This window comes from Thalassophryne amazonica, chromosome 5 (assembly GCF_902500255.1).
Source record: "Thalassophryne amazonica chromosome 5, fThaAma1.1, whole genome shotgun sequence".
Taxonomy (NCBI): domain Eukaryota; kingdom Metazoa; phylum Chordata; class Actinopteri; order Batrachoidiformes; family Batrachoididae; genus Thalassophryne; species Thalassophryne amazonica.
This window is the reverse complement of record NC_047107.1, coordinates 14,625,716-14,652,130: the sequence shown is the minus strand read 5'-3', so window position 1 is coordinate 14,652,130 and position 26,415 is coordinate 14,625,716. Positions and strand designations below refer to the sequence as shown.

The following is a 26,415-nucleotide window of genomic DNA, read 5'->3' as shown; positions in this document are numbered from 1 at the left end:
AGACTGCAGGCTTACTTGTAGTTCCTAGGGTTTGTAAGAGTAGAATGGGAGGCAGAGCCTTCAGCTTTCAGGCTCCTCTCCTGTGGAACCAGCTCCCAATTCAGATCAGGGAGACAGACACCCTCTCTACTTTTAAGATTAGGCTTAAAACTTTCCTTTTTGCTAAAGCTTATAGTTAGGGCTGGATCAGGTGACCCTGAACCATCCCTTAGTTATGCTGCTATAGACGTAGACTGCTGGGGGGTTCCCATGATGCACTGTTTCTTTCTCTTTTTGCTCTGTATGCACCACTCTGCATTTAATCATTAGTGATCGATCTCTGCTCCCCTCCACAGCATGTCTTTTTCCTGGTTCTCTCCCTCAGCCCCAACCAGTCCCAGCAGAAGACTGCCCCTCCCTGAGCCTGGTTCTGCTGGAGGTTTCTTCCTGTTAAAAGGGAGTTTTTCCTTCCCACTGTAGCCAAGTGCTTGCTCACAGGGGGTCGTTTTGACCATTGGGGTTTTACATAATTATTGTATGGCCTTGCCTTACAATATAAAGTGCCTTGGGGCAACTGTTTGTTGTGATTTGGCGCTATATAAAAAAATTGATTGATTGATTGAAGTCAAACCTGTTTCCAGTGCATGTTGGCCTCCGCCAGGGCTGCCCTTTGTCACCGGTTCTGTTCATTATTTTTATGGACAGAATTTCTAGGCGCAGCCTGGGTGTACAGTGGGTCTGGTTTGGGAACCACTGAATCTCGTTTCTGCTGTTTGCGGATGATGTGGTTCTGTTGGCTTTGTCAAATCAGGACCTTCAGCGTGCACTGGGGCGGTTTGCAGCCGAGTGTGAGGTGTCCGGGATGAAAATCAGCACCTCCAAATCTGAGGCCATGGTTCTCGACCGGAAAAAGGTGCTTTGCCCTCTTCAGGTCGGTGGAGTTTCCTTGCCTCAAGTGGAGGAGTTTAAGTATCTCGGGGTCTTATTCACGAGTGAGGGATGGATGGAGCGTGAGATCGATAGACGGATCGGTGCAGCGTCTGCAGTGATGCGGTCGCTGTATTGGACCGTCGTGGTGAAGAGAGAGCTGAGTAGGGGGGCAAAGCTCTCAATTTACCGATCGATCTATGTTCCGATCCTCACCTATGGTCATGAGATTTGGCTCATGACCGAAAGAACGAGATCGCGAGTACAAGCGGCCAAGATGAGTTTCCTCCGCAGGGTGGCTGAGCGCTCCCTTAGAGATAGGGTGAGGAGCTCGGTCACTCAGGAGGAGCTCGGAGTCGAGCTGCTGCTCCTTCACATCGAAAGGAGTCAGTTGAGGTGGCTCGGGCATCTTTTCCGGATGCCCCCTGGACGCCTCGCTGGAGAGGTGTTCCGGGCACGTCCCATTGGGAGGAGGCCCCCGGGGAAGACCCAGGACACGCTGGAAGGATTACATCTCTAGGCTGGCTTGGGAACGCCTTGGGGTTCCCCCGGAGGAGCTGGTGGAGGTGTGTGTGGATCGGGAGGTCTGGGCGGCTTTGCTTGAGCTGCTGCCCCCGAAAGAAAATGGATGGATGGATGGACTACTGTACATACATACTTACATATTTTTCATGACAATTCAAGTCATGAAAACAGCAAGGTGATCGGATCAATATGCACTTCCACAATAAGAGCCTGTGAGAATGTTGCAGACAGAATTCATCAGTCTGTCGATCCTCTTATTCCAGAGAGAAAGTTCAAATCTGGACATTTTCTGTATGCACATGACCCCATGTTCACACTCCAGACAAAACAGCAGAATTGTGTCACACAGGCCAAAAAAAAGAAAAAAGAAAAAGTAATTTCATCTCATGTGAACACTGTCACAGTGCAAATATAAAACTTCAGTTATTTGTAATTTCTTTACATGTAATATTGTACTGGTTAACCAGCTTCACAAAAGCTTATCGATGACAAAAATTTATTTTCAAAATTGAAATTAAATTAAATTGAACACAACTTGAAACAGATTAAACTTTCATAAAACCAACACTTTGTTTCTATATCAATACTTAAAAAATGAAGCAAAACTGTAAACAGATTTTCTCCAAAAGTTAGCTGTCCTCTGTATACAGTAAAAACAACCACATTTAGAACCTGTGGTTCCCCACAGGTCAACGTCCTAGTTCCATTTATTAATCCTATCAGCTTAACTATCACTTTTTAACAAAATTGGAGCATCTTCAACTTTTAACCCGTGTACAAATTGAAACTAACTTCTGTTTTTACCCCATAACTCCATCATATTTGGTCACAGATAATCCAAACAAATCCAGCAACTACTGCGATGTACTTTTCAGTGTGATTGGAGCATTTTTAAATGTTGACCCCTGCGTAATAATAATTCATTGGCTCTCACCTGGGATGGCCACCATACAGGTTTGTGCAGGCCGTGGTATTCTGAGGTTGAATTTTAAGTGTCGTTTAGTCCCCTAAAGTGGTACCGATTACATCAAAATTGGCTTCAGGCTCACGGGCTATGACAGACAGACAAACTCATTCATACTCTCACCACGCTCAGTTTAGAGTCACTCGTTCACTTAACTTGCATGTCTTTGGAAGTGAGAGGAAGCCGGCGGACCCGGAGGGAACCCACACGGACACGGGGACACACGCAAACTCCAATTTATTTCTAAAGGAGATTCTTCCTCCTTACTTGGCATTCTTTATTCTTTCGTGACTTCTTTGAGTACTAATATCTGTTACAAATGAGCACAGCACATGGCCCTGCTCTCTGTATTTACTGCCGCCATAGGCCATATAATGTGCTCTGCGGGCTCACAGTGAGTGTTCCTCCGTTCTGCCCCATTCCTGAGTTAATTTGTGACCAGCATCTCTGCCCTGGCAAAAAGGACAATCTTGGCGTTTTGAGATCTCGCTGGCTGTGAGCTCTGGCCCGTGGAACAGCTTGCAGAGCACACACAGGGCCAGCAGTGTGTGTCGAGCCCAGTGTAATTAAAGGCTGCTATAGTGCCGGCAGCACTGAGGTGAAGTTTGTCCCACTGACTCGAGGGATATTTCAGGAGGTGTGTTGAAGTGACAGAGTTGTGAGGAATGTTCCAGCAAGACTCTGAATCTTCCTTATTAGCAGGGACGCTGTGGTTACTGTAGTTTCAACTGTACCTCTTGTTTGTGTGGCTGCTTGCTTGTTGGTTTATTTTTAATCACAGATACAGCAAAGGAAATGTTTCTGCCGGCCCAGACGAATAGAATTCAACTAATGATTCAGTTTTGTAAACATTTTCATTACTGTATTTCCTTTAAATGAACGATTACTAATTTGTTTTAATAAGACTGCAAGACAGATTAATTCATTTATAACTAACACTGCTGTGTTCCCGTCCCGTCCGTGTACAGTGGCTACAAAAGTCTATGCACCGCTGGTCTTTGACATTTTTATTTATTTTTTTACATTTTAAACACATCAAACAAAACAAGGTCAATTAATTAAGATATACTTTATTGAACCCACAGCAGGGAAAATCACTTGTTGCTGCAGCAAGTTGTACAATAGTAAAGAAAAGAAAAATATTTACATTGAAGAAAGGTGACTAAAGTATATTGCAGTGTTTACTGGTGGGTGCATACATGCTAATGTGAACAGATTATGTGAAAAATAGAATATAAGTGAGTATATATGTATAAGTATGTATAGATGTGGTAAAATTATTGCACAGGATAAATTACACAGTTGTGCATGTAATAAAGCACAAAAGGTGGTGGAATTCGTAGTTAAAAGTGCAAAATCATCAGGTGGTTATGGTGAAAAAAACATTTTGAGGTATTATACAGTCTGCCTGCAGTTGGAATGAATGACCTGCGGAGGTGTTCTGTTTTGCACCGAGGGTGCAGCAATTTATCACTGAAGGAGCTGCTCCCAGTCTCATGTAAGGGGTGAGAGATCATGTCTGTTTGTTTTTGTTAAATCACTGTTGTCTCTTTGGATGCATAAGAAAAACTGACACATCTTCTAAGGTAAAATATATATAAAACACTTTTAAATCATCAGTTTTACAGCCAGCTATCATTAGACTAAACATCAGATGATGTCAGAATGTTATAGTTCAATGAAAATGGTCTTTAAAATGAAGAGTATAATGATACTTAGCTAGTGAGGGAAGCCACAGAGACATCCATAACAACACTGCAGAAGTTACAAGCTTCAGTAGTTGTGTTTGGAGAGGTTTTTGTCTGTTCCGCACCAGTCACAGTTTTCTTAAACAAGCACATAGTCTACAGACCAACCTGATCTCACACCAAGTCTGTGATGGAGTCACCAAAACAGAGTTAGTCGATTGTGATACCATGATGTATCACAAACTAATCGGCGAAACCTGGTTCATGATGTACAGCCCCAATTCCAATGAAGTTGGGATGTTGTGTAAAATGTAAATAAAAATAGAATACGATTTGCAATTCCTATTCAACCTATATTCAATTGAATACACCACAAAGACAAGATATTTAATGTTCAAACTGATAAAATTTATTTTTTGTGCAAATATTTGCTCATTTTGAAATGGATGCCTGCAACACATTTCAAAAAAGTTGGGACGGTGCAACAGAAGACTGGGAAAGCTGATGAATGCTGAAAGAACACCTGTTTGGAAACAGGTGAGGGTCATGATTGGGTATAAAAGGAGCATCCCCAAAAGGCTCAGCTGTTCACAAGCAAAGATGGGGCAAAGATCACCACTTTGTGAACAACTGCGTGAAAAAATAGTCCAACAGTTTAAGAACAATGTTTCTCATTGTTCAATTGCAAGGAATTTAGGGATTCCATAATCTACAGTCCATAATATAATCAGAAGATTCAGAGAATCTGGAGAACTTTCTACACGTAAGCGGCAAGGCTGAAAACCAACATTGAATGCCCGTGACCTTCAATCCCTCAGGCCGCACTGCATTAAAAAACCCACATCATTGTGTAAAGGATCTTACCGTGTGGGTTCAGGAACACTTCAGAAAACCATTGTCAGTTAACACAGTTCATTGCTACATCTACAAGTGCAAGTTAAAACTCTACCATGCAAAGCGAAAGCCATACATCAACAACATCCAGAAACGTCACCACCTTCTCTGGGCCCGAGCTCATTTGAAATGGACAGACGCAAAGTGGAAAAGTGTGCTGTGGTCTGATGAGTCCACATTTCAAATAGTTTTTGGAAATCATGGACGTCGTGTCCTCTGGACAAAAGAGGAAAAAAAACATCCAGATTGTTATCGCTGCAAAGTTCAAAAGCCAGCATCTGTGATAGTATGGGGGTGTGTTAGTGCCCATGGCATGGACAACTTACACATCTGTGATGGCACCATCAATGCTGAAAGGTACATCCAGGTTTTGGAGCAACACATCCAAGCACCGTCTTTTTCAGGGACGTCCCTGCTTATTTCAGCAAGACAATGCCAAGCCACATTCTGCATGTGTTACAACAGCATGGCTTCGTAGTAAAGGAGTGCGGGTACTAGACTGGTCTGCCTACAGTCCCGACCTGTCACCCATTGAAAATGTGTGGCGCACTATGAAGCACAAAATATGACAACAGAGACCCTGGACTGTTGAACAACTGAAGTTGTACATCAAGCAAAAAAGGGAAAGAATTCCACCTACAATGCTTCAACAATTAGTGTCCTCAGTTCCCAAATGCTTATTGAGTGTTGTTAGAAGGAAAGGTGATGTAACACAGTGGTAAACATACCACTGTCCCAGCTTTATATATATATATATATATAATATCCTTTGTTAAAGCTGGAGAAAAACCTAGAGCAAACCTACATGCGACATCAGGACTACTCCACACAGCAGCTGACTGGCACTTGCAGGTTGACCTGGGTAGGCAGCTGAGGTTCCCCCAGCACATCGCAACAACATTCCTTCGCCCAGATATGATCATGACCTCTCAGTCTTCGAAACAGCTGATCATACTGGAGTTGACAGTGCCCTGGGAAGAAAACATCGAGCAGGCCAATGAGAGGAAGAGGGCTAAGTACCAGGAACTGGTGGAGGAGTGCAGGGAGGGAGGCTGGAAGACGGTCTATGAGCCCATAGAGGTAGGCTACAGGGGATTTGCAGGGCGGTCTCTGTGCAAGGTCCTCAGCCGCCTGGGCATCGTAGGAGCGGCAAAGAAGAGGGCCATCAAGTCCACAAGCGAAGCCGCTGAAAAGGCCACCAGGTGGCTTTGGATGAAGAGGGCAGATCCATGGGCTGCTACTGGGATGCAAGTTGGGGCTTGATCACCCCCAGCTGGGTCGCCTGGGTGAGGGTGTATGATGTTGCAAAACCCGAAACACCTGATGACCCCAGGATACATCACTGATGATGCATCCCAGTGCATCCATGAGGTGTATTTTGAATATATATATATATATATATATATATATATATATATATATATATATATATATATATATATATATATATATATAAAAGCCGTAAGGGCTGAAGGTTTGAAACACCTCATGTTGCCAATTCACAACCGTCTGGATATAGTTGATATGCCCTTTGAGTTGAATATATGGTTTGGGTTCCTCATCATGACTTCTTTCCCTGAAAAAGGGAAAGAAAACAACAAAATTCATTTTACACAAACTCTCTGATGTCACATGGCTGCGCACGAATTCAGTGATGTCATTATACACTCAACAAAAATATAAATGCAACACTTTTGGTTTTGCTCCCATTTTGTATGAGATGAACTCAAAGATCTAAAACTTTTTCCACATACACAATATCACCATTTCCCTCAAATATTGTTCACAAACCAGTCTAAATCTGTGATAGTGAGCACTTCTCCTTTGCTGAGATAATCCATCCCACCTCACAGGTGTGCCATATCAAGATGCTGATTAGACACCATGATTAGTGCACAGGTGTGCCTTAGACTGCCCACAATAAAAGGCCACTCTGAAAGGTGCAGTTTTGTTTTATTGGGGGGGATACCAGTCAGTATCTGGTGTGACCACCATTTGCCTCATGCAGTGCAACACATCTCCTTCGCATAGAGTTGATCAGGTTGTCAATTGTGGCCTGTGGAATGTTGGTCCACTCCTCTTCAATGGCTGTGCGAAGTTGCTGGATATTGGCAGGAACCGGTACACGCTGTCGTATATGCCGGTCCAGAGCATCCCAAACATGCTCAATGGGTGACATGTCCGGTGAGTATGCCGGCCATGCAAGAACTGGGACATTTTCAGCTTCCAAGAATTGTGTACAGATCCTTGCAACATGGGGCCGTGCATTATCCTGCTGCAACATGAGGTGATGTTTATGGATGTATGGCACAACAATGAGCCTCAGGATCTCGTCACGGTATCTCTGTGCATTCAAAATGCCATCAATAAAATGCACCTGTGTTCTTCGTCCATAACAGACGCCTGCCCATACCATAACCCCACCGCCACCATGGGCCACTCGATCCACAACATTGACATCAGAGAACCGCTCACCCACACGACGCCACACATGCTGTCTGCTATCTGCCCTGGACACTGTGAACCGGGATTCATCCGTGAAGAGAACACCTCTCCAACGTGCCAAACGCCAGCAAATGTGAGCATTTGCCCACTCAAGTCGGTTACGACAACGAACTGGAGTCAGGTCAAGACCCCGATGAGGACGACGAGCATGCAGATGAGCTTCCCTGAGACGGTTTCTGACAGTTTGTGCAGAAATTCTTTGGTTATGCAAACCGATTGTTTCAGCAGCTGTCCCAGTGGCTGGTCTCAGACGATCTTGGAGGTGAACATGCTGGATGTGGAAGTCCTGGGCTGGTGTGGTTACACGTGGTCTGCGGTTGTGAGGCTGGTTGCATGTACTGCCAAATTCTCTGAAAAGCCTTTGGAGACAGTGTGACAGTGCTGTGTGATAAAACTGCACCTTTCAGAGTGGCCTTTTATTGTGGGCAGTCTAAGGCACACCTGTGCACTAATCATGGTGTCTCATCAGCATCTTGATATGGCACACCTGTGAGGTGGGATGGATTATCTCAGCAAAGGAGAAGTGCTCACTATCACAGATTTAAACTGGTTTGTGAACAATATTTGAGGGAAATGGTGATATTGTGTATGTGGAAAAAGTTTTAGATCTTTGAGTTCATCTCATACAAAATGGGAGCAAAACCAAAAGTCTTTATATTTTTGTTGAGTGTAATTTGTGTGCTAATCTCAATGTGTATGCACAGAATGTGTATGCACATGTTATCTCTGGGTTAGAGATAACATGTGACTGTGATTTCACTTTTAAAGATAGAGACACCCACATCCAGTGGACACTGTGTTTGACAAGGAGACAACATGCTTTTACTACTGGTGATGGTCTAGTGGTTAAGGTGTTGGGCTTGAGTCCAGAAGATCATGGGTTCAAATCCCTGCCTGACTGGAAAATCACTAAGGGCCCTTGGGCAAGGCCTTTAATCCCCTATTGCTCCCGGTGTGTAGTGAGCGCCTTGTATGGCAGCACCCTGACATCGGGGTGAATGTGAGGCATTATTGTAAAGCACTTTGAGCATCTGATGCAGATGGAAAAGTGCTATATAAATGCAGTCCATTTACCATTTTATTTTGAGTAGAATTCTGGGTGATGTGAATTTCAACAATTTTAAAATAAGTAAAACACGCCTAAAACTCCAGCTACATGCAGACTATGGTGCCGAGCCAAGGACAAGGATGGAGATGATATCTGTAACTTTGACTTTTAGAATCCAGCACAGATCATTCAGAACGTCAAATGTCCATCAGCGTACAAATATACTGTGAATAATAGACACATGGTCACTCATGCCAAGCTGTCACTCATGCCAAGCTGTCAGGAGTGCAAATCTGTGTTGCAATGGTGGAAAAATAAGTCTCATATCATTTTCTCCACCACCAGCATATCTTCTCATTACTACAGCTCGATACTGAAGAATCCAAGCACAGGTTATACAGTTCAGCTTTTCAGATGACCAGTTTTGGGTATAATGAATCCATCCATCCATTTTCTACCGCTTTATCCGGAGTCGGGTCGCGGGGGCAGCAGCTTAAGCAAAGCCGCCCAGACCTCCCGATCCACACACACCTCCCCCAGCTCCTCTGGGGGAACCCCAAGGCGTTCCCAAGCCAGCTGAGAGATGTAATCCCTCCAGCGTGTCCTGGGTCTTCCCCGGGGCCTCCTCCCAATGGGATGTGCCCGGAACACCTCTCCAGCGAGGCGTCCAGGGGGCATCTGGAAAAGATGCCCGAGCCACCTCAACTGACTCCTTTCGACGTGGAGGAGCAGCTGCTCGACTCCGAGCTCCTCCTGAGTGACCGAGCTCCTCACCCTATCTCTAAGGGAGCGCCCAGCCACCCTGCGGAGGAAACTCATCTCGGCCTCTTGTACCCGTGATCTCGTTCTTTCGGTCATGAGCCAAATCTCATGACCATGGGTGAGGATCGGAACATAGATCGATCGGTAAATGGAGAGCTTTGCCCCCCTACTCAGCTCTCTCTTCACCACGATGGTCCGATACAGCGACCGCGTCACTGCAGACGCTGCACCGATCCGTCTATCGATCTCACACTCCATCCGTCCCTCACTCGTGAACAAGACCCCGAGATACTTAAACTCCTCCACTTGAGGCAAGGACACTCCACCGACCTGAAGAGGGCAAAGCACCTTTTTCCGGTCGAGAACCATGGCCTCGGATTTGGAGGTGCTGATTCTTATCCCAGACGCTTCACACTCGGCTGCAAACCGCCCCAGTGCACGCTGAAGGTCCTGATTTGACAAAGCCAACAGAACCACATCGTCCGCAAACAGCAGAGATGAGATTCTGAATCTGAATCTGAGAGAGATAATGAATCCACTCTATGTGAAAAGAACCCCGACATTCACCAATCAAGGTCAGGTCTGCCATAAAGTTGGTGGCATGCCAAATGTTGAAGGTACCCAGTTATAGTTCTTGCAGAAAAAATGAGGTGGGCTTCATAGATAATTGGCAAAGCTTCTGGGGAAAACCTGGTCTTGTTAGGAGAGACGGCATCCATCCCACTTTGGATGGAGCAGAACTCATTTCTAGAAATCTGGCCAATTTTCTTAAATCCTCCAAACCGTGACTATCCAGGGTTGGGACCAGGAAGCAGAGTTGTAGTCTTACACACCTCTCTGCAGCTTCTCTCCCCCTGCCATCCCCTCATTACCCCATCCCCGTAGAAACGGTGCCTGCTCCCAGACCACCAATAACCAGCAAAAATCTATTTAAGCATATTAATTAGTGAGACGCCATTTCCTCTCCAACTTACGGGTTATCTGCTTTAAGCTACGAGTTTGTGAGTTATACCACGGAGTCAGTCACTTCTGATTTAAAGCTCTCTTTTTCAGAGGAGCTACAGCATCCAAAGTTGTCTTCAATGAGGATGTAAAACTATTGACGAGATACTCTATCTCACTTACAGAGTTTAGGTAGCTACTCTGCACTGTCTTGGTATATGGCATTACAGAACATAAAGAAGGAATCATATCCTTAAACCTAGTTACAGCGCTTTCTGAAAGACTTCTAGTGTAATGAAACTTATTCCCCACTGCTGGGTAGTCCATCAGAGTAAATGTAAATGTTATTAAGAAATGATCAGACAGAAGGGAGTTTTCAGGGAATACTGTTAAGTCTTCTATTTCCATACCATAAGTCAGAACAAGATCTAAGATATGATTAAAGTGGTGGGTGGACTCATATCCTGGAGAGAGGACAGGTATGGCGCTCCCACATCTGCTCAAACTGCTGCACGTGTGTGCTCATAAGAGCTGATCGAAGCGCTGCACATGCCCCAGGCTGGATCATCCACACATCCCGCTGTGTGTGTGTGTGTGTGTGTGTGTGTGTGTGTGTGTGTGTGTGTGTGTGTGTGTGTGTGTGTGTGTGTGTGTGTGTGGTTGTAAACAGCTGAGCAGACCACAGCACTCACTCTGCCATGTCCCCCCAAACAGCTGATTTTCAGAGACAGGGAGTGCATGCAACGGAAGGGGGAAGGGACATCCAACCCCTGTACTGACATGTAATCAGTTCATGTATTGGATGTCATTCAACATCCTGCAGGTCTTCAGATGTGTGGACAACAGTGCTCGCTCTGCCACACCCCATTCCTTGCTTGCTTGCATTGGAGGTGAATTCTGCACATTCTTGCTGGTTTCTGGTTTCGTACACGGCTGTACAAATGTCTGTCCCATCCTGTCTGGCTGCTTTTCCAATTTGGATGGTTACATGCAATGCATTTGGGACCTATGGAATAGCAGAAGACCAACATCCACAATGGCCAAGAAGCACCTGGTATTTCAGTGCATCAATAGAAGGAAGCTACTATCGAAACTCGTGATCCAGAGGCAACAACAGTACAGTACTGAGCAGTGTGAACATAAGGAACAGACCCTGGTAGGAGAGAGTAGTGTTAAGGAAGTGGATGATACCCAGACACCTGCTATGACAGATGTATTTACTAAGCTGAGGATGAAAATTGTGGCCATACTTAGCAGACAGTGATACGACTAAGAGCATGATGCCCCCTTCTCACTAACAAAGTCCCACCAGAAGAGAGACTTGCAGACGTTAATACAACTCTACTCACCATCCCCACTACCAGCATTACAGGAACCAGTGTGATGGTATACACCACTGCCACAGTAATCCTTGACATACTTGGTTGTAACATCAAAAATGCATGCAGAGAAACCCACCCCATGGAGAAGAAGACTTGAAGGACATCAGCTGACCAACAGAAGTACAAAAGGGCGTCATGAGAAAAAGGTCCTGGATGTATAAGAAACACAAGATGCCTATAACTGAGGCCCCAGAAACTGCCAAACAAAGGCTCACAGCTCTGGCTGCTTGGCTGAGAAGATACTCCAGAGAGGCCAAGAAAATAAATGGCCTGTTCTCTAATTATCCATCCAAGGTGTACTCCCAGCTGCAAGGGAAAAATGAAAGCAGAAAGGAAAACCCTCCCAGAGCTGAGACTGGGTAATACTGGAAGAAGATCTGGGAGAAAGAGACATCACTCAACACCAATGCCGAGGGGCTGGAAAACCTAAAAGTTAACCGCAGAGCCCTTCCAGAACAAGAACCAGTCAACATTACAAAGGCAGAAATCCAACAACGCGTCTCAGGCATGAAGGGCATGAAGGACAGGATATGATCTACACCCACTGGCTGCAGAAGCTAACGGCACTCCATGAGCACCTGGCAGCACAAATAGATGGGCTACTAACAGCAGGTACTTGGCCAGCCTGGCTAACACGGGGCAGAATTTCTGCTGCAAGAGTGCCTCAAACAGCAGAACACAGACGTCGATAAGGAACAGAAGGAGGAGCAACTCTATGGGATGAAAAACGGGCAGACAGAGGAAGTGACTGACATCAAGAAGGCCGGCTTAAAGGACAACACAGAGACTCTGCTCGTGGCAGCACAAGAACAAACCCTAAGCACCACATCCATAGAGGCAGGAGTCTAACCACAGCTGACACAACCCAGGTTCCAGGCTGTGCAGATGTGCCAGAGACAGTCCAGTACATGGTAGCAGGATGCACGATGCATGCTGGGACAGCGTGCACTAACAGGCACAACCAAGTGTCGGGAATCGTGTACAGTGTAGTGTTTCATCCAAAGATTCATTTTAAAATGAGCAAATATTTTAAACATGAATTTTTTTACTTTTTTTTTTTCTTTCAAGCTTCATCACAGCTCGCAGTCAGTCTTCAGAATTCAAAACTTTTACAGCTTTATTTCTGATTATTCTCTCTGCAACAAACATTAGAATTAGTTGTCAGTTAATTAGTAAATCAGTAAAGCAGACAGAAGCTGTGAGTCTATCACAGGATTTTTGTGTTTCAGGAAATGCACCAAATACCTTTTACACATATTGAGACATTTCTCATCGTCTGAAGTATTATAGTTACTTTACTAGAAGTCCAACAGATCGTTGTTTCACTTAGCTTTGCTATTGTTAAAGGTCACAAAAGTGTAACTGTCACACTGTCAGCTGAGCTCAGTGACTAATGGAGCTCATATATGATGAACTGTGTTCTGACCCTGCAGATCAGTTTAAGAAACAACCTGTAGAGGGAGATATTGCCTTGTTTCATCTGTTTATTCATAGGAGAGGAGGCAATTAAAAATTACTGCAATAGTATTTGTGTGTAATTATCTTCAGGCAGATCATAACACAGTGAAAATACTGCAGAGATCAGCTGTCTGTCAAATGAACAGTGATCAGGATGTGACGTTACTGGAAGCAAATTTTGCTTCAGCTGATTCTTGTCTTGAAGGGACATCTCAAACACAACCCAAAAAACATGTTGTCTTCTACTGCGCGGTGAAATGTACTTCAATGGTGTGTCACTGTACATCACCGTGTGCATGCGCATGCATCGCTGTACATCACAATGTAAAACAATTTGCTGTACATCACAGTGTACATCCACCGTGTATTGCTGTACCTCACAATGTACATCCACCGTGTATTGCTGTACCTCACAATGTACATCCACCGTGTATTGCTGTACCTCACAGTGTACATCCACCGTGTATTGCTGTACCTCACAATGTACATCCACCGTGTATTGCTGTACCTCACAATGTACATCCACCGTGTATTGCTGTACCTCACAGTGTACATCCACCGTGTATTGCTGTACCTCACAATGTACGTCCCCAGTGTATTGCTGTACCTCACAGTGTACGTCCCCAGTGTATTGCTGTACCTCACAATGTACATCCACCGTGTATTGCTGTACCTCACAGTGTACATCCACCGTGTATTGCTGTACCTCACAATGTACGTCCCCAGTGTATTGCTGTACCTCACAATGTACGTCCCCAGTGTATTGCTGTACCTCACAATGTACATCCACAGTGTGTTGCTGTACATCACAGTGTATGTCCACAGTGTGTTGCTGTACATCACAGTGTACGTCCACAGTGTGTTGCTGTACCTCACAATGTACATCCACGGTGTGTTGCTGTACATCACAATGTACATCCACCGTGTATTGCTGTACCTCACAGTGTACGTCCCCAGTGTGTTGCTGTACCTCACAATGTACATCCACAGTGTATTGCTGTACATCATAGTGTACGTCCCCAGTGTGTTGCTGTACCTCACAATGTACATCCACCGTGTATTGCTGTACCTCACAATGTACGTCCACAGTGTATTGCTGTACCTCACAGTGTATGTCCCCAGTGTGTTGCTGTACCTCACAATGTACATCCACAGTGTATTGCTGTACCTCACAATGTACATCCACAGTGTATTGCTGTACATCACAGTGTACGTCCACGGTGTGTTGCTGTACCTCACAATGTACATCCACAGTGTATTGCTGTACATCACAGTGTACGTCCCCAGTGTGTTGCTGTACCTCACAATGTACATCCACCGTGTATTGCTGTACCTCACAGTGTACATCCCCAGTGTGTTGCTGTACCTCACAATGTACATCCACCGTGTATTGCTGTACCTCACAGTGTACATCCCCAATGTGTTGCTGTACCTCACAGTGTACATCCCCAGTGTGTTGCTGTACCTCACAGTGTACATCCCCGGTGTGTTGCTATACCTCACAATGTACATCCCCAGTGTGTTGCTGTACCTCACAGTGTACGTCCACAGTGTATTGCTGTACATCACAATGTACATCCACCATGTATTGCTGTACATCACAGTGTACGTCCACGGTGTGTTGCTGTACCTCACAATGTACATCCACCGTGTATTGCTGTACCTCACAATGTACATCCCCAGTGTGTTGCTGTACCTCACAATGTACATCCCCAGTGTGTTGCTGTACCTCACTATGTACATCCACAGTGTATTGCTGTACATCACAATGTACATCCACAGTATATTGCTGTACATCACAATGTACATCCAGTGTGTTGCTGTACATCACAATGTACATCGACCCTGTATTGCTGTACATCACAATGTACATCCACAGTGTATTGCTGTACATCACAATGTACATCACAGTGTATTGCTGTACATCACAGTGTACATCACAGTGTATTGCTGTACATCACAATGTACATCCACAGTGTATTGCTGTACATCACAATGTACATCCACAGTGTGTTGCTGTACATCAATCAATCAATCAATCAATTTTTTTATATAGCGCCAAATCACAACAAACAGTTGCCCCAAGGCGCTTTATATTGTAAGGCAAGGCCATACAATAATTATGTAAAACCCCAATGGTCAAAACGACCCCCTGTGAGCAAGCACTTGGCTACAGTGGGAAGGAAAAACTCCCTTTTAACAGGAAGAAACCTCCAGCAGAACCAGGCTCAGGGAGGGGCAGTCTTCTGCTGGGACTGGTTGGGGCTGAGGGAGAGAACCAGGAAAAAGACATGCTGTGGAGGGGAGCAGAGATCGATCACTAATGATTAAATGCAGAGTGGGTCATACAGAGCAAAAAGAGAAAGAAACAGTGCATCATGGGAACCCCCCAGCAGTCTACGTCTATAGCAGCATAACTAAGGGATGGTTCAGGGTCACCTGATCCAGCCCTAACTATAAGCTTTAGCAAAAAGGAAAGTTTTAAGCCTAATCTTAAAAGTAGAGAGGGTGTCTGTCTCCCTGATCCGAATTGGGAGCTGGTTCCACAGGAGAGGAGCCTGCAAGCTGAAGGCTCTGCCTCCCATTGTACTCTTACAAACCCTAGGAACTACAAGTAAGCCTGCAGTCTGAGAGCGAAGCGCTCTATTGGGGTGATATGGTACTACGAGGTCCCTAAGATAAGATGGGACTTGATTATTCAAAACCTTATAAGTAAGAAGAAGAATTTTAAATTCTATTCTAGAATTAACAGGAAGCCAATGAAGAGAGGCCAATATGGGTGAGATATGCTCTCTCCTTCTAGTCCCCGTCAGTACTCTAGCTGCAGCATTTTGAATTAACTGAAGGCTTTTTAGGGAACTTTTAGGACAACCTGATAATAATGAATTACAATAGTCCAGCCTAGAGGAAATAAATGCATGAATTAGTTTTTCAAAAAAATGAAAGTGTATTGCTGTACATCACAGTGTACATCACAGTGTATTGCTGTACATCACAGTGTACATCCACAGTGTATTGCTGTACATCACAATGTACATCACAGTGTATTGCTGTACATCACAGTGTACATCCACAGTGTATTGCTGTACATCACAGTGTACATCACAGTGTATTGCTGTACCTCACAATGGGCCTCATGTATCAAAGTTGCGCACTTGTGGCGTAAATTTATGGTGTAAATTTGAAGTACACCAAAGTTGCTGTGACATGTATCAAGCAGTGCACACCTGCCCATTTCCAGCGTACGCCTGACGTGACCTTGATAAATGCGGCAGGTGAAAACAATCGTAATTATAATAAACACGCCTATAAATATTCAGACTCCGCTTCAGACACACCCTCATTTTACGACATGGAAGCCAGGAAGACAGCAAAGAAAAAGAACTCCACCAATCACGACGCGTGCCAATAGAGCGTCAAAAGCGGCCGTCATATTAATTATTTTGTAGTATAATCAAAAAAGTGTTACAGTGGTCCCTCGTTTATCGCGGGAGTTACGTTCTAAAAATAGTCCGCAAAAAGCGAAGTCCGCGACGTAGTCAGCGTTATTTTTTTTACAATTATTATTGTTGTGTGGGCCGCTGAAGAGGAGGTACTGCTGGCCCACCACCACCAGAGGGCGCCCTGCTTGGAGTGCGGGCTCCAAGCACGAGAGGGCGCTAGACCCAGAGGAAGTGACAGCTGTCACTCATCACACCAGCTGTCACTCATCTACACCAGTACTTAAGCCGGACTGCAACTCCACCTCCCCGCCGAGAAAACGACTACCGAGAGGTAACTTCTCTGCTGACTCATATCGTTGAGTGGATTCTGAACTTCTGTTGCAGCCGGTATCCTGTGGTGTTCGCCCTTATCTGGGGAATTGGCGTGTGGCGTGACGACGACGACTGCGCTACAGATAAGTGGTTACACAAGGAGCTGCACGAGTGTGTGATTCGGAGGTGGAGGTCCTCCTCCTGACTGTGTACAGACTATAGACCACTGAGTGTAAGGACTTACACTCATTCATCTTGTCTCTGCTTTTTGCCAGCAGTACCAGGTTCGACAGCCGAAGACAGAGGTCACCTGGGGACTCGGGACTTGGCGGCTCCGGTGTTCTTCAGACCGTTGGTGGTGGAGGCCGTGTAGGACGCGGCCTCTCTCTCGTCGGGGTCTTCTATCTTCGAGCCTGCCCACACGTCACCTGGTGTTAATTGACTTTGCAATTTCTGTATATTTAGTTGTGTATTGTCACAACATTAAATTGTTACCTTTTGGCTTACTCATTGTCCGTTCATTTGCGCCCCCTGTTGTGGGTCCGTGCTACGACACCTTCCCAACAATTATAGACATTTTAAAGCTGTAAAAACCCTGTAAAACCACTTTATACACTTTTCTCAATCAGGCATTAACATTTTCTCACTTTTCTCTTGTGTGTAAACACTCTCAAAGTTCAAACCTTAGTAGAAAAATAAGACCAAACTGTTTTCAGGCCCAAACAGTTGTTTAAGAAATAAAAATAGAATGTTTTCCTATAAATGATTTTTTTTTTTTTACACATTTTAATTTGTTTATTCCATTTCAAATATATATATATATATATATATATATATATATATATATATATATATATATATATATATATATAATATATTTTTTTTACTGAGTCTCATGATATTGATTAACTTATTCTTATATGTTTTATACTTACTTTCAGCTTCCTTAGTTTGTAGTTTTATGAAATGTTTATATAGTACGTTTTTCTTTTTACATGCCCTCTGAAGCCCCTTAGTTATCCATGGTTTGTTGCTATATTGATTTCTATATATTTTGTCAACAAATGGACAGTGTTTATTATACAAACTGGAAAAAATGGAAATGAAAGCATCATATGACCTGTCAACATCATCAACAAAAACATCTGACCAATTCTGACTTGATAAATCCTCCCTTAAATTATCAATTGTTTCAGGTGTTACTTTTCTACTCATGAATTTGATATTGCTTCGATACTTACAACAACCCTCCAATGCAAAGACTGAGAAAACTGGCAAGTGATCACTGATATCAGTGACCAGTAGTCCCCCACTAAGATTACCGGATATAACGTTAGTTAAAATATTGTCAATGAGAGTTGTTGTATCCATAGTTATTCTGCTAGGATGAATGATGGTTGGAAACAGTCCTAAACAGTACAAGGTGTTTATAAATTAGGTAATTTGTGGATGATTGTGAGGGTTTAAAAAAAATCTATATTGAAATCTCCACAGACAAATAAATGCTTATTTCTGTTGATTTTGTTGTACATTCCTAAGATAATGTCTTCAAAGGTGTCAATATTTGTCCCAGGAGCTCTGTAAATGCAACTAACAACTATGTTTTTGGAGTTTATAGATGTCATTTCTATGGTAACACATTCCATGATGTTGTCCACTGTAAATGACATGTTGTTAATGAGTTTACAGTTATAATCTGACCTTACAAACAATGCAACGCCTCTGCCCCTTCTCGTCTGCCTATTAACCAGGAACAATTCATAACCATCAAGATATACCAGATCTTTATTATCCTCATTTAACCATGTTTCTGAAATTGCAATAACTGAAAAACGTTTTTTGGATGTTTTCAAACAATCATTAATAGTGGACAGATTACGAGAAAGACTTCTGCTGTTGAAATGTATAATTGAAAAATCTTCATCATTGATTTTATAATTTTTGAATTGTTCTTCTGTAAAATATTTGCACTGTCTCACAATATTCTCACTGAAAAAGGTATCAGGATCATTTTCAGATTCGAAGGGGTGGTTAGCAGAGTTATTATAATTAAATGTATCTAGACAGAGCTCCTGGGCAGAAATAAAGGGATCATTATCCTTGGTCATTATGTCTCTCTTGTCTCCGGGTGTAGATGATGTGGATGAGTGGGTTGCTCCAGTCTGCATCATGGTGCTGTGATGTGTTTGAGTCCTCATACCTATTGTTCATATTTGTCCAGCTCCTCGATGTTCCTTATTGTCATGACTTTTGCTTGTTCTGGTGATCCGTTCAGTTTGATGAATATTTTACAGTTTGAAGTCCAGGTGTGCTGGATTTTTCCGTTTCTTTAAGAAGCGTGCTTTCCTGGCGATGTCGGCATTCCGTTTGGTGAGATGTTCATTGATGAATACGTTTGTCCCTTTCAGTTTTCTTCCTTGTTTTAACAGTGCTGTTTTGTGTTTTTCTGTTGATGAATCTCATGATGACGGTTTGTTTATCACCGTCATTTCTCCGGGGCAGAGGGTGGCACGCTTCAATGTTATTTAAATCCATTTCTATACCTTTAGATAGGAGGAAATCAACAACCTGTTTTTCCACAGAGCTGACCTCCTGTTCACTGGGATCCCCTCTGCTCTCATCTGTTACCGCCCGTGCGTAGGACCGTGGTTTGATATGAAGACCTGTGATGATGACGTCGTTGATCCTGGTGTACTGCTCCAATTCAGCCACTCTATTTTCAAGCTGCACCAGATGCCGGTCTTTCTCGGCGTTCTGGAGCCGTAATGCCTTCAACTCCTCCACCAGATCCATGATTGATTTCTGTTGCTGCTTCACAACAGAAATCTCCTCTGATAGAAAGTCCAGAGATTTTTTAATATCGTCACCTTCCTCCGCTGTCAGAACCTTCTTAGGCCCCATGGTCGGCTTATGGGCAGCTTGACGATCGCCGATGTTAACAGCCTGCGTTGTTTGTCACCGGAATGGATCTGCACTGCGCTGGTGCCGCGCGGCCTCGGTGTTTCCGCGCTGATGGATCCGCGGTGGCTGCACGAGGCCTCGGGGAAGCGGCACTCGTGACGCGCGGCTTTAATGACACAGCACGCGGCCTCAGTGAATTCACCACGTTGGGCCTCGGACGTTGTTGCTGTCCAGTCGCGGGGCTACGTTGCCGGTTGAGGTGGTATTCCCACTGTCCGGGTTGGCAAACACCGGGGTGGCAGATGGCAACTACAAACACCACCTCTGAAACTCAGGTACAAACTTTTTGCAGCTCGCTCTGACAACACGTAGCTCTCTGACGACTCTGACGAGCACACTTGTTGGAATGAACGATTATGATGGCTTTTAGAACTAACAAATTTAATTGTAACAATCAACGTACGAGGTCGGACACATAAGAAATTATTAATAGTGACTGACCAGTATTTCACAGATCACGCCTCTGCGTCCTGACGCTGCGCCTTTTTCCACTCAAACCTGGCTGCAGGTGTCTGTTTCCGTTTGACAAACACAGTTATGAGTAGTTGTTGGTGCTCTTTTTTCTTCTGGGCAAGAAGATTCTTATAAACAGACACACAGAACACTGTAAAAAAAAAAAAAAAAACATGCAAAATTGGACTAAAAACTCCATGAAACGACGAAGCCGCGAAAGGTGAACGGCGTTATAGCGAGGGACCACTGTATTCTCTTTTCACATGTCAATAATTCTTGACATGTGGATATTTGCTCACTCAATTAATAAGACACGTAATTTTACAGATTTCTTTATTCTTAAGATGTATTTCTTTATTTATTTTATTGTGACAAACGAATGGAGACGACAAAACCTGATTGCTACACGGGCGAAGGGAATGACAACACTACAGTTGTAATTATCAATTTCATAGTCTAAAATGGTCACACCACATAAAGTTAAGCTCAGCGCTGCTCTGGCTCCAGGCTCGAAGTCTGGAGAAAAAAGGTGAGCAGTCAGCGCTGTGACCACGGATCGTGCTCGATAGACCAGCAATCCCGCAAAAGCGGGATTTGTATTGATTATTATGTAGTATAATCAGGAAAGTGTTATTTATGTAACATATGCATTGATTTGTATGATGGGACTGTTTATCATGTTGATCATCTTCATTTTTACGTGGATTCCAGCGCTGGTTCATTTTGGTGTATAATTTACACCACCTCTCGACCTGGTGTATATTTTCAGCGCAGCGTACGCCAACGACCACATTGATAAATGCCAAGTAGCGCAGCCATTTTGGCGTACACCCCATATATGCTCAAATATCGCCGTACGCACGTTGATACATGAGGCCCAATGTACATCCACAGTGTATTGTTGTACGTCACAGCGTACGCCCACAGTGTATTCAAATTTCAAATGTATTAATTTATATAGCGCCAATTCGCAATGAGATCGCCTCAGGGCGCTTCACACAGCATAAGAAAAGAGAAAACTGAATTAAAAATGTAAAAACACAATAAAAAGACAAAACTGTAAAAGAACACAAGGATAAAACACATCATAACACAATAAAACTTATGATAATAATACGAATGATACATCCACCGTGTATTGCTGTACATCACAGTGTACATTGACGGTGTATTGTTTTACATCACAGTGTACATTGATGGTGTATTGCTGTACATCACAGTGTACATTGACGGTGTATTGTTTTACATCACAGTAAACAGTCTCTCCAGTCACAGCCACAGAAGCCTGTCAGTCATTCAGAGTTTTATTGAGTGTCTTGATAGCTTCCTTCACTTGTCTCCTTTCACAGGCACTCTATTTTTTGAGAACTGCCTCCTCCTCACATCTTTAACATATCATACCATGTTGTTTGTATGTTTTAATGATTGATGTAAATGAAGGCTAAGTCATATTCACTGACTTGGAAATGTTTGTGTTCATCCCCTGACTTGTGTAATGAAAACTGACTGTAAAAGTGATGGTTTGCATTCAAAAATGCAAACCAGTGCTTTGTCTAATTACTTATGATCTCTGAAAATGGAGTCTGTTTCCTAAATGGTTAACGCAATATTTTTGTGAAGCTTGCTCAATTAAAGCTAAAAGTTGACACTATACCCACATCTTAATTATTGCATTTCAACTCCACTCTAGTGATATATGGTGCCAAAATGCCAAAAAAAAAGTGTCACTGTCCAAATATGTAAGGACTTTCCTGTAACCTCCCTGATTAGCAGCATCACTAATCATTTGCCTGTTGTCTTCCTGCAGTGGTCATCATGTGTATGGGAGCAAATGAAATTCGTGAGCTCATGCTGGCGGCACAAAGATGGCAGCTGACCAACGGCAGCTACATCTTCTTCAATATTGAGCTCTTCAATGCTTCTTCCTATGGTATGGATCTCTGACAGTCTGCTTCAATTTCATGCTTTTGTTAAAGTAACAGTTGAAATGTTGTTGTGTTGTCAATTCATTTTTCATCCAGTTTCATACAGTAGTGTTCAGAATAATAGTAGTGCTATGTGACTAAAAAGATTAATCCAGGTTTTGAGTATATTTCCTATTGTTACATGGGAAACAAGGTACCAGTAGATTCAGTAGATTCTCACAAATCCAACAAGACCAAGCATTCATGATGTGCACACTCTTAAGGCTATGAAATTGGGCTATTAGTAAAAACAAAAAAAAAAAGTAGAAAAGGGGGTGTTCACAATAATAGTAGTGTGGCATTCAGTCAGTGAGTTCGTCAATTTTGTGGAACAAACAGGTGTGAATCAGGTGTCCCCTATTTAAGGATGAAGCCAGCACCTGTTGAACATGCTTTTCTCTTTGAAAGCCTGAGGAAAATGGGACGTTCAAGACATTGTTCAGAAGAACAGCGTAGTTTGAATAAAAAGTTGATTGGAGAGGGGAAAACTTATACGCAGGTGCAAAACATTACAGGCTGTTCATCTATAATGATCTCCAATGCTTTAAAATGGACAAAAAAAGCCAGAGATGCGTGGAAGAAAACGGAAAACAACCATCAAAATGGATGGAAGAATAACCAGAATGGCAAAGGTTCACCCATTGATCAGCTCCAGGATGATCAAAGACAGTCTGGAGTTACCTGTAAGTGCTGTGACAGTTAGAAGACGCCTGTGTGAAGCTAATTTATTTGCAAGAATCCCCCGCAAAGTCCCTCTGTTAAATAAAAGACATGTGCAGAAGAGGTTACAATTTGCTAAAGAACACAGCAACTGGCCCAAAGAGAAATGGAGGAATATTTTGTAGACTGATGAGAGTAAAATTGTTCTTTTTGAGTCCAAGGGCCACAGACAGTTTGTGAGACGACCCCCAAACTCTGAATTCAAGCCACAGTTCACAGTGAAGACAGTGAAGCATGGTGGTGCAAGCATCATGATATGGGCATGTTTCTCCTACTATGGTGTTGGGCCTATATATCACATACCAGGTATCATGGATCAGTTTGGATATGTCAAAATACTTGAAGAGGTCATGTTGCCTTATGCTGAAGAGGACATGCCCTTGAAATGGGTGTTTCAACAAGACAATGACCCCAAGCACACAAGTAAATGAGCAAAATCTTGGTTCCAAACCCACAAAATTAATGCCTCGCAGATGTGAAGAAATCATGAAAAACTGTGGTTATACAACTAAATACTAGTTTAGTGATTCACAGCATTGCTAAAAATGCAGTTTGAACATAATAGTTTTGAATTTGTAGCATCAACAGCAGATGCTACTATTATTGTGAACACCCCCTTTTCTACTTTTTTTTTTTTTTTTTTACTAATAGCCCAATTTCATAGCCTTAAGAGTGTTCATATCATGAATGCTTGGTCTTGTTGGATTCATGAGAATCTACTGAATCTACTGGTACCTTGTTTCCCATGTAACAATAAGAAATATACTCAAAACCTATGTAGTGTTTGTTACAGTTTTCCTGACATCTGATAGAGTACACTACATTGCTCTGTTTGTAACTAGGGATCCTGTCCTTAGGGTGAAGTAATTTCTGTCTCAAGGTGTTAACAGGTTTAAAGTAAACTGGGATTTTGTGCTGTCTGAAGATCCTCTGTAGTTTTTCCCCTACTCCTGCTAAATAAGGGAGAGACACTCCTCTTCTTCTTGTCTTCGTCTCCTGTCTTTCTGGTCTCTTTGTTCTCTGGGACTTCTGCACTTTATCCAGGGACCATCGTGGGTACCCACATATTATGAGGGCTTTCTGGACAAGTTATTGGTCTTTAGCCCTTCCCTCTGTAGTTGTGGGCATCTGTAGGGCTCTGTGTTGAAGAGTCCTGATCACCCTGAGTTTGTGTTCAAGGGGGTGGTTTGAACCAAAGAGCAGATATTGGTCAGTGTGAGTGGGGTTTTTGTTAAACCCTGTCTGGAGCTGCCTGTTCTCTCCAATCATAACAACACAATCAAAGAAGGCTAAATGGTTGCTTCTGGCATCCTCACGTGTGAACTTGGTATTGGAGTCCACCGAGTTGATGTGCTCTGTAAAGTCCTCAACTTCCTGTTGCTTGATTTTAGCCCATGTGTCATCGACATATCTGAACCAGTGACTGGGAGAGATGCCCGTTAATGATGCCAAGGCTCTCTTCTCCACTAGCTCCATGTACAGATTGGCCACAATAGGGGATACCGGAGACCCCATCGCACAACCATGAATCTGCCTGTAGTAATTACCCCTAAACAGGAAATACATGGTGTTAAGACAGATCTCCAAGAGTTGTCAGATGTGGTCTGGTGTGACTTTGGTCCTTTCAAGTAGAGACATATCCTCCAGCAGTCTCTGCCTCACAGCTGAGATGGCCTCAGCGGTGGGGATGCAGGTGAACAACGATGTCACATCAAATGACACCATAGTTTCATCTGCCTCCAGCTGAAGGTCCTTGATCTTGTTCACAAAATATTGTGTGTTCTCCACATGGTGGTCTGAGTTACCCACTAGAGGAGCCAAAGGCCACTCTGAAAGGTGCAGTTTTATCACACAGCACAATGCCACAGATGTCGCAAGATTTGAGGGAGCGTGCAATTGGCATGCTGACAGCAGGAATGTCAACCAGAGCTGTTGCTCGTGTATTGAATGTTCATTTCTCTACCATAAGCCGTCTCCAAAGGCATTTCAGAGAATTTGGCAGTACATCCAACCAGCCTCACAACCGCAGACCACGTGTAACCACTCCAGCCCAGGACCTCCACATCCAGCATGTTCACCTCCAAGATCGTCTGAGACCAGCCACTCGGACAGCTGCTGAAACAATCGGTTTGCATAACCAAAGAATTTCTGCACAAACTGTCAGAAACCATCTCAGGGAAGCTCATCTGCATGCTCGTCGTCCTCATCGGGGTCTCGACCTGACTCCAGTTCATCATCATAACCGACTTGAGTGGGCAAATGCTCACATTCACTGGCGTTTGGCACATTGGAGAGGTGTTCTCTTCACGGATGAATCCCAGTTCACACTGTTCAGGGCAGATGGCAGACAGCGTGTGTGGCGTCGTGTGGGTGAGCGGTTTTCTGATGTCAGTGTTGTGGATTGAGTGACCCATGGTGGCAGTGGGGTTATGGTATGGGCAGGCGTCTGTTATGGACGAAGCACACAGGTGCATTTTATTGATGGCATTTTGAATGCACAGAGATACCGTGACGAGATCCTGAGGCCCATTGTTGTGCCAACATCCAAGAACATCACCTCATGTTGCAGCAGGATAATGCACAGCCCCATGTTGCAAGGATCTGTACACAATTCTTGGAAGCTGAAAATGTCCCAGTTCTTGCATGGCCGGCATACTCTCCGGACATGTCACCCATTGAGCATGTTTGGGATGCTCTGGACCGGCGTATACGACAGCGTGTACCAGTTCCTGCCAATATCCAGCAACTTCGCACAGCCATTGAAGAGGAGTGGACCAACATTCCACAGGCCACAATTGACAACCTGATCAACTCTAGGAAGGAGATGTGTTGCACTGCATGAGGCAAATGGTGGTCACACCAGATACTGACTGGTATCCCCCCCAATAAAACAAAACTGCACCTTTCAGAGTGGCCTTTTATTGTGGGCAGTCTAAGGCACACCTGTGCACTAATCATGGTGTCTAATCAGCATCTTGATATGGCACACCTGTGAGGTGGGATGGATTATCTCAGCAAAGGAGAAGTGCTCACTATCACAGATTTAGACTGGTTTGTGAACAATATTTGAGGGAAATGGTGATATTGTGTATGTGGAAAAAGTTTTAGATCTTTGAGTTCATCTCATACAAAATGGGAGCAAAACCAAAAGTGTTGCGTTTATATTTTTGTTGAGTGTATGTGATGGAATCTGTGCTACATACAATAGGCCTGAGTGGCACATCCTGTTTGTGGATTTTGGACAGTCCGTGTGTCTGTGTCAAGAGTAGGGATGGGTATTGATAAGATTTTATCAATAGATGCCATTATCGATTCCAATTATTGATCTGATTCCTTATCAATTCCCTTCTCATATGTGAATTTTCTGTGTACTAAAAATAGGCTTTACGGGTTTTCTATGTAAACAACATTTTAAAGTAAATAAATATGAAATTGATCACTGGATTCTTAAACTCTGGACACAAATAAAATCTGTCGATGGTGGATTC

General features: G+C 43.6%; 1 protein-coding gene across 1 annotated transcript in view; it reads left to right on the top strand.

Moving 5' to 3' along the window:
- npr3 (natriuretic peptide receptor 3) overlaps positions 1–26,415 on the top strand; it is a 211,077-nt gene that overhangs the window by 101,314 nt on the left and 83,348 nt on the right. The window contains exon 2 of the mRNA XM_034169735.1: positions 22,051–22,173. Coding sequence (XP_034025626.1) covers positions 22,051–22,173 — 123 coding nt within the window. The remainder of the gene's footprint in view (positions 1–22,050; positions 22,174–26,415) is intronic.